At 52.7% G+C, this 18,605-nt stretch overlaps 1 protein-coding gene across 5 annotated transcripts in view; it reads right to left on the bottom strand.

Moving 5' to 3' along the window:
- CLEC16A (C-type lectin domain containing 16A) overlaps positions 1-18,605 on the bottom strand; it is a 200,290-nt gene that overhangs the window by 11,455 nt on the left and 170,230 nt on the right. For all 5 annotated transcript variants that reach the window (XM_028117471.2, XM_028117473.2, XM_028117472.2 and 2 more), the window contains one exon: positions 1,481-1,636. In XM_028117471.2, coding sequence (XP_027973272.1) covers positions 1,481-1,636 — 156 coding nt within the window. The remainder of the gene's footprint in view (positions 1-1,480; positions 1,637-18,605) is intronic.

Here is an 18,605-nt window from a genome sequence, read left to right as displayed (position 1 = left end):
TGGGTGCACACGACACAGACACAGAAGCGTGCACATGCAGGCAGCACGTGGGTGCACACACAAGCCCATGAACACACACAACCCTGCCCTTCGGGCCCCAGAGCCACCGTGAGATCCGGCTGCAGAGGAAGGTGGAGGGCTCTTCCTGGCTTCTGGAGAAAGTGCCGTCTGAATGTCCCGCTGTGGGCCTGGGACCGGCAGCAACACCTGCAGCCAACCTCAGATCGGGCTCAGAAACAGCTCAGAGAAGGAGGCCACCTCCCCCAAGCTGGGGCGGGGAGGGGGCGGGGGGAGGAGCAGGTGCTGAGTGGAAGAAGGTCTAAGTGAGGTGGTGTGAGGGTGACCCTGCTGCCTGGGCCTCGGGAATGTCAATAGTAGCTGGAGGTAGTGGATGCTGGCGGAAGAAAGGGGCTGCAGGCAGCAGGCGAAACCAGGCGGGGTTAACCCTTCGCTGGGGAATGTGGGAGCTGACAATCCTGGAGAGGTGCATGCATCGAAGGAGATCACGGGCTCCAGTGCTGACGGAATGGGAGTCGGGGGTCCTTAGTTTCCTGGCATGTGGCTTTTATCATGACCCCCCGATCCACCGCCTGACAAGAGTTTGGTCAGGTGCCCTGAGATAGGATAGGTGAGAGCTCTGGGTGGGATCTCGAAGGAACAGCGAAGGACACCGAGGGTCCCCAAATGAGGGGGCCTCCCAAATCAGAACAGACCCATGGGGTCGTGCTGCTGGGGCATGAAGCTTCATGCACCCCCAAGCCCCTCTCCAGCATCCCTGCTTGGGCCCTGCTCCATCTGGCTGCATTGTGCAGCCAAGGGGTTCAGGAAAAAAGCCTGGTGCCTTGCCCCTGGGATCTCACCGAGCACAGTGAGGCGCCCACGTGTGAGGGGCTCATGGTGGCTGAGAACACAGGGGGTGCCCACCCATCTCACCGTAGCCCCCCTGCCCACGGGGTCTGCCTGTGCAACGCCTGCCCTTGTCTGAGGCCCAGGAAGGCGAGACAGGACTCTAGCACATCCCGAAAGATTCCCAAAGGGTGTACCCCTGGCCACAGATGACTGGACTGCACACATTTACAGAGAAAACTGGTACGTTATGAAGGAAAGAACAAATTAGCGTGGACACATGCTTCTGCCAGGTTCACACACTCCAGTCTGGGAGAGCCCTCCTTGTGGAGGTGATAATGGGGCAGATGCAGGCTCCGCAGCCGTCCATCCCCTCCAGCCCTGTGGTCAGGGAAGGTCTTTCTCGGCGGGGGGCCAGCCTGCAAAAGGAGTGACTCCTCCCCTGTGGGGAGCTAGACCAGCCGTCGCATCAGAACGGAACGCAGAACCCCAGGCGGCGGCGGCCCCAAACACGATGGCAAGGACAAGCTGGGGGTCAGCGGTCTTGGCACGGAGGGATCACAGAGCTCCCCGAAGTCGCCGCCCTCCCCTGCCACCCCCCCCCCCCGCCCGCATCATGTCACGCGGCCAATACCTGACGGGCTCTGGGTGGCAGAAGGGGTGGATGATGAGCTGGCGCCTCCAGAGTCACAGTGGCTGGTGCTCCCACTGCCGCTGGGGCTCCCGCCGGCAGATGGTGAGGCCAGGGATGGCAAGCTGTGCTGGTTTATGCACTGGGCCACGGCAAAGCCTGCAAGGTAAGTGGTGAGGTGACCAAGGGGGAAGAAACAAGCTGGCCTAGGAGGAGGGGGTGCCACACTCCCCGATTTCGTGGGAGATGCCACGGGCAAGCCACACCTCAAAGGGGGGGGCGGGGGACCTTAACCTAAAGGCTACACCCCCCCAATCCAACCCAGCCCCTTGAAGAGTCCCCAGCTGACCTCTCTGGCCATGGGCCTGACCTGGACACACTTCAAAGCCGTCTCAAGGAAGAGGGTGCAGCCGGCCATAGAGCCGAGGCCGTGAGCCATTAATCAGAGTGCCTGACGCTGGCTCAGTGACGGGCTGGCTGTGGCCTTGAAGGGGACACGCAGCCTGGGGGCTTCAGAGGCATCCTGGTGGCACTCGGGACAGCCTCACAGCAAAATCTCAGGGCCTTCACTAACGTGCCCGAGTTGTCAAAGGCAGGGCACTGGGCGCGAGGGGAGGCGCCCCCGAGACTCTCCCTGCCACAGATTTTGCTCAGCTCTGGTGAAGAGCTCCCAATTGCAGAGTTCCACACAGCCCTTGGAGCAATTCTGGGTTCAGAGATGGGGACCGCACATTTGCAAGGCCCGTGGCCTTCCCGCACCAGGGAGTGGGGGAGCCCCACGCTCTGGAGACGCTCGGACTTGGTCAAGCTCTGCTCCCCATGCAGAAACACCAGAACGCGTGCCTAGCACCACCCCCTGCTAGTTGGGAGGGTCGTCACTAGGTTCTTGTCACTGCACTGTACTGGGGGTACAGTGGGACACAGGGCTTGGCACACAGGGAGAGTGGAGTGCTCTTTATGATGAAAGGAGGCCTGTCTGCATGAGCCCATCTGGGAGCCCCTTTCCTGCAGACCATGGCTTTCTGTCCCTTCTACAACCTGCTTTTCTAAAGGGCCATAGCTTCTGACTTTATTCACTAAATGCAGGAAGCTCCCATGGAGCAAAAGCCTTGTTGATGATCCCAGGGGGCTATGCGGACTGTGGTGGCTTCTGCATCAGCCCCCACGAGCTGAGCAGGACCATGGTCAAGGTGCTCTGTGGAGCCTGATGCTTCTGCCCTGTAATTCTGAAGTGGCACCAAACTGGAGTGGGGATTGCGGGGGGGGGCATGTCCTCCTTCTAGCTGAGAGTGGGGATCCCAACCCTCCCAGCCAATCACATCAAACCTCTCCACTTCCTGAGCACACTCACCCCAGCCAGCCCCAAACCTCATTCATGCCACCTGCACTGGCTGAACTTCACAGTCCAGCTCCCATGGACACTTCTTCCAGAAGGTTTCCTAGGCTCTGACTTTGCTTTTTGCAGAACTCAGGAAGGTGGCAGCGTGGTGGGTGGTGGTCAGCAAACTATGGCCCAGTGTTTTGTAAATGAAGTTTGACTGGAACACAGCCATGGCCCTTTGCTTGCATACAGTCAGTGGCTGTTTCGAGCACTGAGCAGTTGCCACACGGCCCGCGAAGCCTGAAATATTTTACTCTCTGGCGCTCGACCGAAGCAAGCACACTGAGCCTGGCCTCTGGCACCAGGAAAGCTTGGGTTCTATCCCTCGTCTGCTCACTCACCAGACCGTGGGGCAAGTCCCTGCACTGTCCTGAGCCCCTTTCCCTTCACCGACCGGTGGGCAAACATGGGCCTGGCTGGAGTGGGGACCTGCTGCTTCATTCCCCACCCCCCACCCCCCGTTAGGACTAGTGGGGCCCCATACCTGGCCACCGCGGAGGGGCTATTTTGTATTAATGTTTGTGTGAAGTTATTTTTGTCTAAGGATTAGCTCCTTAAAAGCCAGGTCTTTATTGTTGTATTCTCTTTATTTTTTTATTATTATTAATTTTTTTTAGTAGGGTTGACGCGCAATGTGACATTAATTTAAGGTGTCCCGCTTAGTGATTTGTCAAGTTTATACATTGTGCTGTGTTCCCTAGCATAGCTCCCATCTGTCCCATTACAACACTATAACAATATTACTGACTGTATTCTTTATGCTGTTTTCTATTCCTGTGACTTCCTCGTTCCTTAACTGGAGGCCTGTACCTCCCTCATCCCCCTCCCCTCGGGCAAGTGGGGTCTTTATTTATACCCCATGCCAAGCCCTCCAGGTTTCGCAACGTGAGGCCTTGTGGGAGCGTGGTGGGTAAATTCACCAGCTTCTCTTTTGTGGAGGGCAGTACTCCCCTCCCCCAGCTACCGTGGACCAAACGTTTGCTTGCAGGGAGAATAGCAGGACTGACGTGCTGGAGTTCCCAAGAAGAGGTGTTATGTGATATGCCGTGTGTATCTGTGGCGGAAGGGGGAGGCTCAGATTGGCTACGGCAAACACCGAGGCAAATCTGAACGCCAGTCAAGAAGGTTCCCAGGGGGCGATCAGCAGCAGCCCCACGCCCTGGCTTTATGGCTGCTTACTTCTTAATCACTTCAAGTGGTAAACCCCCAAGTTTACAAGCTGTTAACTTGACTCGAAAATGAATCACGCCTTAACAAATCAAAATGTCAAGATGGCTTTTCCCCGAGCTGCTTATTTATCAGAGCAATGAACACAGGGGCCGCCGAGTGTGGTAAGAGGGTTGGGACTAAGCCTTTTATGTCTCCGACAACGCCCTAGCCAGGACAGACGGATGGTGTAGCTGTCACCCCCTTCTCTGTCAGGCTCTTTAGAGCCCCAGTTTATTGCTCTAAGACCTCTGGGGCCGGGCATGTGCGGTAGATGAGAGGCTGAGAGGCTAGAGTGCTTTCATTTTGGGAATGGATGAGGGTCAAGCCACATACCTTTCGTTTGTGCTGAGAAATAAATAGAAGAAAAAAAATCACCAATTTCCGATACCACCTGTTCGCAGGGCCTAGCTGAGCAGAGACAAACGAGCACGTCCTCCCCTTGCTGGCTGCTGCTAGAACCTCCCCCGCTTCTTTGCCCCCCGCTTTTGTACTCCTCTCCCCTCCCCCACAGCACTGGGGACCCAGAAAGGCTCAGCTCAGTGATTTTTTTTTTTTTTTTTTTTTTGCCAGGTGTCCAGACTCTTCCTGTCATTTCAAGGGGCTCCTTCCCAAAGTGAGGTGGCAACCACTGTGAGAGCCGGTCTGACAAGTCAGAGGGCCAGGAGGGCTCTGGAAAGAACTTAGAAATGCCTGTGGCCAGAGTGCCTGTCCGCCGGCTCTTGCTTCATCCTGGCCAGGCAGTTCCTGATGAACTAGCTTTGGTGGAGGTGCCAAGGGGCTTTCTGGGCACGAGTCAAACACACATGGACTGCCAAGTATTTGCAAACACAGACAAGCCAGAGATCGTGGGACAAGGGCACAAAGAGGCCTCCCTGAGATCTCCAGCAGATAAAATTCTTGGCTCTCCCCGAGTATGTGTCAAAAACAGCCCGTGAAATGTGTATCAAAGGCCATACGATTTTCACATCATCTGAGTCCATGTCTAGAACTTTACGCTGTAGAAGGCACTGTGGACGGATTCCCAGAGCGAACGATACCGATGTTCAGAAGCACTGGTATGTGTATGTACCGGGGAGCTGGAAGGCCGACACGCCTACCGGTCGGCGAAAGGCCAAATGAATTCAAATACATCTAGGTGGTGAAATCCTCTGCTGGGGTTAAAAATGCTGGTGAGAGAGAAGATTAAGTGCGGAGGAAAACGCTCAAGGCAGTGAGCGAAAAAAGATTAGAAAAAGCATGTCCCACATGCTCCTGTTGTCGTAAAGAAAGAAAGGAAGGAAGGAAGGAAGGAAGGAAGGAAGGAAGGAAGGAAGGAAGGAAGAAATGAAAAAAAGAAAGAAAAACAAATCAGGCTCTGCATCCCTCCTTGCGTGGAGCAGAGCGGAGTGCAGGGATCCAAGCTAAAGTCATGGGAGAACCAGGTGGTTTTATTACATGAGTTTTCGTTTTTGTTTTTGTGCTTGTCTGAATTTTTTCAATATTCCTACGATGATTATTATTTTGTACTGGGGGCATGAGCTGGGGCACGAGCTGGGGCACGAGCTGGACAGGCTCAAGCTCCTGGGTCCCTAACACACCTGTAGGATCCGTTCTGGCCTCCAGAGCCCTCACCCCTGGGCCCAGTAAGAGCCTCCCCAAAGCTGGGGCCCGGTGGGTGCTCCTGAAGCAGGCAGGCCCGCACCGACGCTGAGCCCCATCCCCTGCTTTCCAGGAGCGTGGATTTCACAGGGGCAGCCCGGGGTCTTCCTGCTGCCCTCTGGCCCCGTTCTGCCAGTTATTCTGGGAAGATGAACTCATGAGTAACTCTCTGGCATGTGTCAAGCACAGAAATACCACAAAAAGGTCAGCCTTCTATTTTAGGCCCCCTGATAGAGGGAGCACTGGGCTGGGAGTCAGAACCCCAAGTCTGGGTCCAAGCTCTGCCCAAATGGCTTTGTGACCTTGGACAAGCCTCTTCTCCTCTACAGGCCCCTACGTCTAGATGTGGAAAAACAAGACAGTTAGTGAGGATCTCTTGGCTTCCATGGCCAATAGTTTTCTTTTTGCCTACAAATCTGAATTTGATTTGAATCCTCTGACCTTTTTGGGAGGGAGCCAGAGGAGAAATGAACCTTGAGTACACTTTGTACACAGCCCTTCTCTCGGGCAGAATGCCCACTAAAGCTTTCCCCACGAGCACCAGGTTGCTGTGTGAGTGTCAGGGTCCAGAGCTGGTCGGCAGGAGCCCAGGGGCTCACAGATGCGTTTTGCTTCGCTCACACCACGTTTGTGGGCCATTTGTTTTCAGAACCCCGTTTACACACTGGGAGATTTTATATCCAAATCTGGACTTCTGGCTTCTTAAAACACAGAAGGATCTGGCATCACTGGGCCCCCCTCCCACGCAGCAGCAACTAGAGAAAGGGAGGGAATTGATTCTCTCCCCTCCCCACCCTGACGTGCCTTCTGCTCCCAGGTGTTCGGTTATTAATCTCTATGCTTAGATTCTTGGTCAAATCCCCAGACTCAGGGAAGTTCCCAACCCCAGAGACCTTTTGTGTCATCTCCCTCCTCAAACCCTACTCCCTAGAATCACCGGCGGGGCATTTCGAGATGGGGCTGCCTGCGTCCAGCAGCCCAGGTGGGTCCTCACACCAAGTGGCAGGAACCGCTTGCTTTCTGCCTCAGCTGGGCTGTTCCCTGGGTTTGGAATTCTCTTCTGCCTCTTTTCTGCCTCCATAAATCCCTTCCCCATTCTCGAAGGGTCATGCAGCTCAGGGCCAGCTTGGGCAAGAGTTTCTGCAACCAGGGGGTGACCTCTTCTTGCCTCTGTGCTCCAGGAGCCTGCCTGTCAGCTGCAGGGGAGTTGGCCTTCCCATGTAGGGCACAGGAAACTTCACTGCACAGATGCTTTGGCGGTCTGTACAACAACTCTCCTCACTTTTAACAGCTAACACCTGGGATCCTCTGGGGTTGAGAGGGTTCTGGACCGTGTTTCTGAAACTACGAGCTGTCTCCCAATAGCCATTTTCCCCTTTGTCTAGTGACAGGCCCTGGCAGCTAGGCATGGCCATGTGGCTAACTGGTAGACAAGGACACAGAAATCAAAGTGGCATGTTGGATTTCTGGGAAGGCGTCTTAAAGGGAAAGAGGTATGCCTTCCTTCATTTTGCTTCCTGAAACATGGATGTGATGGCTGGAACTCCAGCAGCTATCTTGGACCACATGAGTCAGGTATTAGGGATGGCAGAGCATGGAGCAGGTAGAGGCTTGGGTCCCTGATGCTTTATGGAGCACCTGACGACCTTCATTCAGGCTTCCTCTACTTGACAGGGAAAGGAACATCTCTTTGGGGTTTTCCTTTACTGTATAGTTGAACCTAACCTTAACTGACAGTCGCAAAAATGTTTTGTTAAAGCAGGAATGTGAGCTGAGCTTTGTGGGGACAGGGACTGGCAGGTCTCCAGAGCCGGTGTAGGGAAAGCTGCCCTGCACTTTCTGGGGGAATTCTGGGAGGAGTGGAGTGCGGAGAAAGAAGAAAAGGGGTAACGGGGGAGAGGCGGCCTTCCTCACCCCCCACCCCCCATCCCCCAATCTTCAGGAAATACTCCTTCAACTCTTTCCTTGTGTGGTGCAAGTGGACTTTTTAGGGGGAAACCAGGGAAGGGACTGAGTTTCCATCTGGGTTCCCCCAGGCCACCCAGAGATGATGTACGAGGGCCAAGACCTGAAAACGGTGGGGACCACGAGAGACCAGAGGGTGGGAAGGCTTGCCTGTGTGTGGGAGAACTGGGGGGTTTGACCCAAAGGTTTCCTAAATCTCAGAGCGGCAGGGAGGCCCCAGCTGACCTCTGTGCTCTGCCCAGAGCTCGTGCTGTGTGGAACGCTGTAATTCCTCTGAGGATGTCGGTTCCAGGAAGGATGTGACATGGCTTAGATTTTAAATCGCAAACCCAAGTGCCACAGGTACTGAGTACTGACAGCCACCAAAACACAAACAAAATGACCAGAGACCAACAATGAAATGCGGGTGGAAACTGAAAAATCACAGCAGAACAGCCTCCGGCGATGGGAAACTGACATCACCGTTTGGCTCTGTGCTTCCTGGGAGCCAAGACCTCAAGGAAAACAGTCCTGGGTGACGTCACTCTCATGACGCACTGTCCCTACACCCTCCTGGAAGATGCAGCTGTCCGCCTGGAGAGCCGCTGCCTGAAGCAAGGCCCTTAGTGTGGCCACCATTTCCTGTTCTGCAAGACAAGCTGGATATCCCGATTTTATGTGAAACCTCCTGATTTTTTAAATTGTTGACAACTTCATTCATATTCCATTTTCTGAACAAGAAGCAGGCCACCCCAGGCAGGCCAAACCCAGCGTGTCTCCTGTCTGCATGGGCCATGAGCGCATGGACTCTGCTCTGGGCAGAGACCGGGGTATCTCGTCCAGGCCTCATGGCTGAGCACCGGACGTGCGGCTTCAAGTATGTGACTCTGAGCTGCTTCGGTCTCCTGTGGCTGTGCTTCAGGGAAGTCCAGTTTTTAAGAGCCCTTTTTGAGGCAAAAGCTCTAAGATGTCGAGGCGAGAGCTGCCTGTCTTAGCAAAAACCAACATTCATTCGTGCTCCTTCCACAATGAAAAGCGTAAGACAAAGCCCGCCAAGGGATGCTGATGCAGGAGAAACCACCCAGGCATTTCCGACGCTCTCCAGCATGAGTGCGGCCCGTGGGGCGAGGGTGCCCTGCCTGAGCTTGCCTTGTGTTGGCAAATTCACAGTGCCCACTGCAGCTCAGGTTTTCCCGATGCAGTGTTCGGGCTTTCTCACCACCCCTCGCACTGCTGGGAAACAGTCAGAAAATCAATATGCCTCGTGACCTCAGGCACGGAACCGAAGACAGCAAGTGCAGCCGCGGCCTAATTTCTCCCTTCAATGGCTCCTTCCCCAGCTCTTCCCTTTCCCCTCCCAGGGCAGTCGGCCAGGTCCCAGGGTGGGAGGAGGGTCAGTGGTCCTGAGTCTGGAAGCCTCAGCCTGCGGGGGGGCGGGGGAGTTGGGACCGACTGCAGCCTACGGGGTCTATGGGCCATACGGAGCTTTCTCAACCGCACTCTGGACTCAAGAGGCTGGCTCTGAAGCCTGCCCACCCCCCCACCCCCCCGCCCAACCAGCAAGATGACACCGATGCCCAAGGGTGGTGGGGGCCAGGGGCCAATGGAGCTGGAGGCCACACCAGAAAAGCCGAATTACCCACCAACTCTTCAAAGAGCATGTGCGTGGGGGACTGAAGAGGCAGGCTTCTGATTCAAACTCCACAACAGCGCACCCACAATGGGCCAGGCCGGGCCTGGGTGCTCACCCAGGACTCCGCTGAGGAATTCACACAAAAATCAAAGAATCTACCAACACATGTGCAGTGTTCAGAGCCCTGCAGGCCAGCAGGATCCCTGGGGTGGGGGTGGGGGTCTCCCACAGTCCCTTTCCCTACTGCTAGGGTTCTGAGGTTCGGGTGAAGGTGGAATCTGCACAGAGACCCTTCCAGTTTCCCTTTCTTTCTTTCTTTTTTTTTTTTTAAAGATTTTATTTATTTATTTGACAGAGATAGAGAGAGAGCACAAGTAGGCAGAGTGGCAGGCAAAGGGAGAGGGAGAAGCAGGCTCTCCACTGAGCAGGGAGCCAGACATGGGGCTTGATCCCAGGACCCCAGGATCATGACCTGAGCCGAAGGCAGCCGCTTAACCGACTGAGCCACCCAGGCGTCCCCCAGTTTCCTTTTCTGGTGAGCCACACATGAGGAACTGTTTCAGGGGGTGTGCACAAAACTCTGGGCTTTAGCGGCCATCTATGGGCTTCCCCCCAAGTGGCTGTTGGAAGCCATTTGATTTTCTTCATGTGCACTTCCTGTCCGGTCCGGCAGGGTGGGGGGCAAATCAGGTACTTGTGAAAGGGGGCGTTTCTAATGCCTCCCTTGGCCACACCTGGGCAACCTCCCCACAGGCGACCACTAGATCACTGGCTGCACCTCAAAATGCTTAAAGGCTTTTATTTCTGGTTGCTTTTAAAGGGATAACATGTCCAACATACAAAAATAGCTGGGAACTTGAAGAATCTCTTAGCCTATAGCTCTTTATCCATGGACAAATCCTCTTGGATTTTAAGGACTATACTTGAAAATCTGCAGAAGAGAAAAAATGGTGTTTCAGTATCTTGCTTTCTTTTTGGGCTGTCTCTGTCCCAGCTTTGCCCCTCCAAGTGTTCCTGCTCCTAGGTGAGGCCTGCCTGAGTGGGCTGCCACCCGGGGGGAGAGCCAAGGCCTCCGTGTCCCTGCGGCTGCAGGGGTGCAGCCGAGCGGGGTGGCATGCACAGCAGCACCCTGCTGTCCTGGCGCCCTTCTGCCGCCCTGAACACGGGTACCTCTCCAGGCCGCAGAGGCTCAGCGGCGTGTGGGGGTCACCTAGTCCTCAGGGACTAGGTCTCTGAGGATCGCTTCTGGTGGCATCACCTCGCTCTGCCGGGACTTGGGCGTCATTCCCGAGGCCCGGGCCCCTGCCTTGCCCAGCCCCTGCCCTTTCCGCTGGTATTACCGTCTGTACATTAGTAAGCACAGAGCTCCACAACAGTCTCTCAGCAAAGGCACTAGAAAGCTCAGTAGTGGCCATCTCGGCTGCTGCCTCTCTACTGAGGCAGGAAACAAGGCTGAAAGAGCAGCGAGAGGGAGGCGGGTTAGACAGCTGTCAGGGCAGGGGGTCACTGACCCCTGACTCCTGTCATCCCAGCACCCAAGGGGGCAGAATCTGGGACCCCTGGCCCCGGGCTGGGGGGGGGGTTGGCTTGGCTACAGCCTTGCTTGCAAAAGGACACCCCCCAGAGGCTCTCACCAGCCTTTGGATCACCTGGTCCTTTCTGGAGATTTTCTCATCTCACCAGCCCAGCTCTGTGGCCGCCTTGTGTGTTCTCCAAAGTGGCAGTGCACAAAGGGGCCAGGGAAATCAGTTCTGATCTTCTGCAGAAGGCATGTGCCCTAGGCGCACACTGAATACGCTCCCAAAGCAGAGCCATGCACCCGTGGTCCAGGTTGGGTTTGCTTGTGTTTGCCCGGACTTGGGTTCTACGGAGTGGGGTGCTTAACTTCTACAGCTGGGCCACGTCACTGAAGCCTCTCCTGCTGTGTGTTTTAACAGACTGGGGTCAGGCCAGACCAACAGATGATGACGTTCTATGACATATCATCTACAAAAAGAATTGGAGATACTATCTGGAACTAGTGAGTCAGATAGAATCAGGGAGTGTGTGCAGAGCTGCACAAAGATCACAATGGATGCTGGCCCAGAACAAGTTTCATTAAAAGCCCCAGCCGAGGTCCTCGAGAAGACAGGACTTTGTCACTTTCTTTCATGGCAGCCCTGTGGTACACAGGCAATCAGGCAGTTGTACGCACGGCTGTGTCACCTATAAGGGAGGAGGCCTGAGAAGGGCACATGTGTGGCTCTGGGCCTCTAGTTCCCACTCTGGGCATGGGGGACAGAGGTGAAGAAAGCGCCGGGGGTCTGGCCACCCCACGTGGGCACGTGACCGCCAGGGAACCATTCATGCTGCAAGCTGGTGTGCACTTGCGTGTCAAGGGGGTGACCACGGCACCCCTCGCAGGGCAGTGAGGCCCAAGAGAGGTGGTATGGTTGAAGTGTTCAGTTAGCGCTATTTTAATTATTTATAATAATTTAACTGGCATGTGTGGTCCCTGGAACTTGGGTCTATTGAGGCAAGAACTGGGGATTTTCGTTTTTATGTATCTTTACACATGGGGGCATGTGGCAGAAGAAATGGCTCAGTACCACGCAAAGCAAGATTCTCTCTCATGTGATCGCTTATGACTGAAGGTCTTAGGAGTTAATAGAGACAAATATCTAAGTTTAAGGGATTTCTATGCAAACAGTGTATGAGGGGCGCCTGGGTAGCTCAGTCAGGTAAGCATCCAACCCTTGATCTCAGCAGTTGTGAGTTCAAGCTCTGCCTTGGGCTCCACCCTGGGAGTGGAGCATACTACAAAACATAACAGTATATGAGAAGGCAGTGCTCTTGTTATCTGTTACGCTTGGCTCAAGAATGTATTAGTTTCTTGGCTAGGGGGTTGAATGTGCTGGGTGGAACCGAATGAAAGAGTCCTTAAAGACGGGCACTGGGATAGACTCATGGAGGAAGGGAGGCTGTACATCCAAACAAGTGGCTCTCCCTAGGTCTCTCTTCCTCTGTCCCCACCGCTTCCTGTGCATGTGTGTGCACACACACGAGTGCTCCCCTCTCCAAGTCAGATTCGTCTTTTTGTTTCCAGAAGGCAAGAGCTTCAACAAAGTGCTTGGAAATGATCTCGGCACTGAAGGAGGTGTGTGTCTTCTTGATGGAAACCAGCACCCCCCTCCCAACAAGGGGGCTTGCGAGGCCTCGGAGGGGCTTCTCAGATGGGTCCCGGTGCCCTCCGTGTTCCCTTTGTGCTTCTTGCAAATGCTAAGCTAATGTGTTCGATGCTGAAAGCACCTGGCTGTTCTGCGTTTGTAGTTTTCACTTACTATGTTTTTTTAGTATTATTAATATTTCATCCTAAAAGTATTGATTTCCTTTAACTAAGAGACTTTAAAGTTTGCTGCATCCTTAAGCATGATTTTATTATGTCTTGGGGCCAAATGTTTTTTCCTACCCCCCAAAGGAATGCTTTTCCTTTTATATAATGTGTGTCAAGAAGAAAAAAGGAATTGATTCACAGAATTCTGCCTTATAGGCAACTTTTAAGGAATGTATCTAGTAGGAAGACTGGATAGACCTCTCCTAAACGTGACCACGGGATCTCACTGTTAAGCCTTTTCCTCTCTTTGGGGTAAGAGCCAAAGCACAAAATTTATATTAAAATATGAGACAGCTCAAAAAAAAAAAAAATTGAGACAGCTCTAAGAGAAGCCAATATGGGACAATCAAGACAACTCCAGACACGACCTCGAAGCTTAAAAACTCCTCGCAAGCGCCCAGGGATTCATCAAAGCCTCGGTTTTCACACTGTCTTCCCTCTTCCTTTCAGAAAGCCAACAGAAAGCAAGAAGACATACTGCCAGGTTTGGGGTTGCCTCAAAGAGGCTCCGCTTCCCTCCCTATCCGAAGCACCGGGGTCAGAGGCCGGTCGCAGAGACAGGCCAAGGGCGCCTGGTTTTGCGGAACCTGTCCAGGAAAAGTAACTGGCAAACCAAATGAAGCGCTCTGAAATGTTTAAATATTGAACATCCTTTTTCTCCTTCCTCCACATTTATTATTAACTTGGACCCACATTACTGTGTATGTTGACTTCATTTCTTCCCAAGAATCCATGACCCAATGGACAATGCTTGGGGCCGGTGGGTTGGGGCGGGGCTGAGATTTGGGGTTTTTTTCTTTCATACCCTCGCTCGAAATCCTTTACGGTCAGCTTGTTTTTAGAGCCATGAATTCCTGGAAACGTCTCAGCCTTTCAATGACCCCTGGTGCCCGAATGTAGATGATTAGTGCCCCAAATATTGACAGACTGGACTTTTTCCCCCCTTCCCAACAAGGGAGCAGGGCGGCGCGAGGCAGCACGAAAAGATGCCATGGCCACTGGGCCAGGGAGGTTGTGCAGTCATTCAGACAGGCGCTCTGTTGTTTGGGACCGTGGTTCCCTCAGCTTTGCCCAGGTAGAAACAATGCCCGTAGTGCCAACGTTAGAAAAAAACAAAAAAACCAACCAACCAAAAAAAAAAAAAGCAAGAAATCTGTCTACAGCTACCAGGTGTCCTCTGCTCAGTTATGAGACACGGGGAGGAGGCTGGTGGTGACCCTGCTCTGACACATGAGGCACATCAGATGTCAGCAGCCTGGGCCAGCAGCCAGCAAACTCAGAGCCGGGCCCGGCGTCACTCCTTGTGAAGGGGAACCTTCAGGTTTGGAAACATAAACCTAAAATCTTTCCAGAAAATAAGGCAGCACCGTTTCTTGGGAACAAGTAAGGGGGGCCAGGGCGGAACATCCATCATGCCCAGGCAGAAAGTGGCCGGCCTCCTGTCCAAAGGATGCTCCTTCGGATCCACCAGCTGGGTAAGCTGGTGGTAAGCATTCGTTTTTTTCCTGGGCTTTTATCTGTTCAAGGGAAATTGTCCCAAATGACCGGCCTCCAGCTTCCACTTTCTTTTAAAAGACAGTACTACATTGGAGATCGATGTTTTCCCCTGAAATGCTGGCTAAATTTATCCTTCCCTGCATCCTGCTCTCTGGCATCTGCACTAAGCTGGCGAGCAGTGTGGGCCTGGCCTTGCTGAGGGAAGCGTCTGTCTTGCAACATTCGCTCCTCGCTGGGACGGTGCAAGCACCGGGCCCCGGCCGGTCCTTTAATTCACCAAGAGCACCAAATCCCCAGTTCTCTTCCAGGTTCCTCTGCCGCCTCATTCTCTTACGTCTCCAGGAGTGAGGCCCTGGCTGCCCGAGCTCTTTACCAGGCCCCAGCTCTCGTTATCTGCCCTGAAACAAGCCATCAGGTTGGCTGGCTTGGAACGGCTCTTGAGAACCCTCTCCCTGGCCAGCCCCAGCTCACCGTGCCTCCCCGCCACCCCCCAAAGTGGCTGAGTGCTCATTATTTGATTGCCTTTCCAAGTAGTGGGATGATGTAGCTGCTGTGGGCTTCACGGACTGAACTAAACCAGAGAACTTACTTCTGTCTCCTGCTCTGGCTTGGCAAGCTGCCCTGTGAATGAAATTTCACTGATTGATTTAATGCCCGATGCCCAGAAAGTCCAGGATTTCTGAAATCTTTATTCGTATATGCGGTTGCAAGAGAACAGGCCCTAAACAGACACTTTGAGCCACGGCTTCTATTTTGCTGTTAACCTGTGGACTCTCTTTTTGGCAGGAATGAGATAAAATAAAAATGAGGCCAGAGAGAAAGAAAGCACGTGCCCTTGCTGCCGGGCCCGTGGGGAGGAATTCTGCCTTGAAGCACAAAGCAGGCTGGCATTTCTGGAAGGCCCCACTGGATCAAAGTGTGGGGTACAGGTGTGGTCGGCTGGATATCCCCCACCCCGCTCTGCTTTCTGGGAAGCAACCTGGCAAGGTGCTATCAAGTGCCTTAGATATGGGCATTCTTGCTGATCCTAAGGAATGGTTTCCAAAGGAATAACTGGACCCATGGAGAAAGATTTCTTTGTAAGGATGCTCATCATAGGCGAGGCATATAGTGCAGCGGGAGCAACCGTAAGTCGCCAGTAGAAGTGGTATGGCAAAGTAAATTTCGGTGAAACTTCAGACTGTTAAGAGTTGAACTGTGTCTCCCCCAAGTTCTTTTTTTTTCTTTGAATTTTTTCAATTTTTTATTGTTACATTAATCACCATACATGACATCATTAGTTTTTGATGTAGTGTTCCATGATTCATTGTTTGTGCATAACACCCAAGTGCTCCACGTAGAACGTGCCCTCTTTAATACCCATCACCAGGCTAACCCATCCCCCCACCCCCCTTCTCCCCCAAATTCTAATGCTGAAGTAACCCACTAGTACCTCAGCACATAACTTTATTTGGAAACAAGGTCATTCTGCAGATGGAACTGGTTGAGATGAGGTCATTAGGGGTGGGGGCCCTAATCCAGTGTCAGTGGTGTCCTTATCTAAAGGGGAAATGCGGACGCCAAGGCATGCGGCTTTGGGGGGGGTTCCCAAGTGACGATGAAGGCATGGATCGGGATGACGCTTGGACAAGCCCAGGAACCACAAGACTGTCGGCAAACCACCAGATACTGGGAGAGCGGCATGGCTCCTCCCGACCTCCTTCAGAAAGAGCCAACCCTGACTACACCAGCTTCCAGAACCGCGAGACAGTACATTCCTGTTGTGCAGGCCACTACGTCCCTGGCACTTTGTGACGGCAGCCGTGAGAAGCCAATGCTCAGGCCAAGGACTGCTATGCAGCTACTGGTAATGACGTGTAGGAAGAGGTATTTGGCCGCACAGGGATGGGCTTCTGACGACAGCAATGTCGTTCAAAGCAAAACCCCACAGCCCAGCAGCTCTGAACTTGGGCTGCACCTTGTGCGCAGAGAGGTGCATCATCCAAGGACATCCACTGCAGTGCTGTCTGGACAGTGAACACCTGGAACGACCAAATGCCGAGCCCAAGACACCAGGCACCCACACTATGGAATACCTCACAGCCATGAAAAGGAATGAGCGAAATCTGTACCCGTTAACACAGAAAGATTTTTATTCACAGTGGCGTCTGAAAATCAAGCTGCAGAAAGATATTCAGAATTAGAACTCTGTGTAGGTTAAAAAGGGGGAGGGTAGCCAAAACCATAAGACAATTCCAGATCCTAAACCCTTGAGGCTAAACGTGTTTTAGAATTTAGAGTCTTTAAGGCTGAAAAGGCCATGTGGCACACATATATATTAAGGCATACCCTCAGTTGGTCTCTGGCTGCTAAAACTCAAAATATTGCATTTCTGCGGGAAAAAAAAAAAACACCACCCACATATATTCACAATAAATGGCATCTGCAACTCTTATAAATAGCCTACAAGTAGCTCAAGGCAGGTTCTGCCACCACGTGAGTTATGAAAAATCTTTTAATTTTCAGTGCTGTTTGGATTTCAGAATTGCAGAGAACGGGCTGTGGCCCCTTCCTGTCTGTTGGTTATGGGCACATGGAGAGAATGCAATGGCGCGCAGAAGGATCTGGAAGGAGAGAAGCCAAACCGTGGGATGCCTGGGGAGGGGTGAGAATAGGGAAGAGTACTCAAAGGGGACTTAAGTCCCATTTGTGATGTCTTTTTTTTCTTAAATTTTTACTTTTTTAAATGAGGAAACAACTCATGTATTTCTGGGGTAGCTAAAAATTACGGAAAAAAGAGAAAAAAGAGAAGACACAGATGAGAAGAAAGCAGAAATATTGACAATGCTTTTCTCTGGGGTGGGAGGACTGTAGTGATTTTTTTTTTTCCTTGTACCTTTATAGTTTCTATTGATAAGCTTCTATATTCGGTTATGAGCACACACAGATGAACAGAGTGGGCCTGCAGGGATGGCGGGGCAGAAGACTGGTGACCAGTCCCATCCCTCCCTGTCATCGGCAGCTCATCCCCCAGGGTCCTGGCGACCTTGCAAGGTGGCTCCCGGACTCGCTGCCATCGCCGCCCCGGGGTTGCTCCGGCTCCCAGACTCGGTGCGCCTCCATCATCATGAGATATGGCCCCTTCCCGGGGCGCTGCTCACACACTGGCCACTTTGATTCATCATCTCTCTTACTCTCTGTCCTTTATTTTTCTGCCCTTGTTGGCCTTTGACTGCTTTTCGGGAGTTTATCATATTGAACTTTTATCCCTTTCCAGGAAACCCTATTCTTTTTTTCTTCCCTCTCACAATTAATAAATAATTGTGAGAGCACTTCTTTGGACAGAAGCACATCCTGCCTCCTAAACAGAACGGCTGAAGTGTTTCTTTTGGGCTCCTCCGGGCCTGTGAAGGGCACATGACCTGTCCCACAGAAAGAGCATTCTGGTCTGTCGCCATGCTGCGGGGGAGGGTGCCAGAGGTGTTCTCACTGTGGGAGCTGCTCCGGCCCCCCAGGACCAGGACCGCTGTGCTTTCCCAGCTCTCTTCCAGGGAGGGGCCAGGCAGGATGGGTGCTGGCCGGGGGTACGGAGCGCTGGGGTACGGACAGGGAAACAGAGGTGCAGTGTAAGAGTTACAGTGTGGGCTTTGGAGACGGACAGGCGGGTTCAAATCTGGCCTGCCGCTGTTGGCCTGTGGTGCCCTGAGCTTCCGTTTCCCTGGGTGAAATACGGAGGAAGTAATCCCCACCTCATGCACAAGTGTGCCTAGTGTGGGGATTGGTATGTAGCAAGTGGCCGATAAACAGCAGCAGGCACTGCTAAGCGGTAGCTCCAGCCACAGCTCTGAGCATTTCTCTCCAGACAACCTGCACCAGCTTCTGCCATGCAAGAAGAGGAGCACCACTGGCTCTAATCATCTCCAAGAAATAACACGGAGCCCTCAGGATCACTGGAGTGAGCTGGATAGAGTGGCTGACATATCACCTAACCTGCACCAGGAAGGGACTCCTGGAGCAATGAACAGGTGTTGTTCACCTGTTTTCTGTCTCAAATCCACAACACAAATTGCTTGCCACTTCAGAGGTTTTCAACAAATGCTCAAAGCAGTGATTTTAATACCTTTCTTTCCCAGAAGGCTTGCTTCTGAGGTCAGACCACAATCAACAGAGATTTCTGGAAAGGTATGAAATGCAAACTTATCTCATAATTTACAGGAAAGGAAAGGGAACAGGAGACTATTTTACCCGTAAGAACAGAGTCTTTTCTTCAAAGTCAAAAAATAAATGGAAAAAAGGCAAATTTTAGGGAGGAGGAAGTGTGCCAGGTAAGTCTGCATTGCATCAAGGTTTCCAGATTATTCCTGTGTTGAGGGTTCCAACTTTTTTTTCCACATCCGGACTGCTTTAAGGAAAATGCTGCATAAATTCGACGATTTTATGATCAAAATAAGATACAAATGAGATAATCTGGTCT

The sequence above is a fragment of the Eumetopias jubatus genome, unplaced genomic scaffold, assembly GCF_037043125.1.
Source record: "Eumetopias jubatus isolate StellerSeaLion01/CBP00866 unplaced genomic scaffold, mEumJub1_p1.0 scaffold_12, whole genome shotgun sequence".
Lineage (NCBI taxonomy): Eukaryota > Metazoa > Chordata > Mammalia > Carnivora > Otariidae > Eumetopias > Eumetopias jubatus.
The sequence above is the reverse complement of the archived record's forward strand: the minus strand, read 5'-3'. Positions and strand labels throughout refer to the sequence as shown.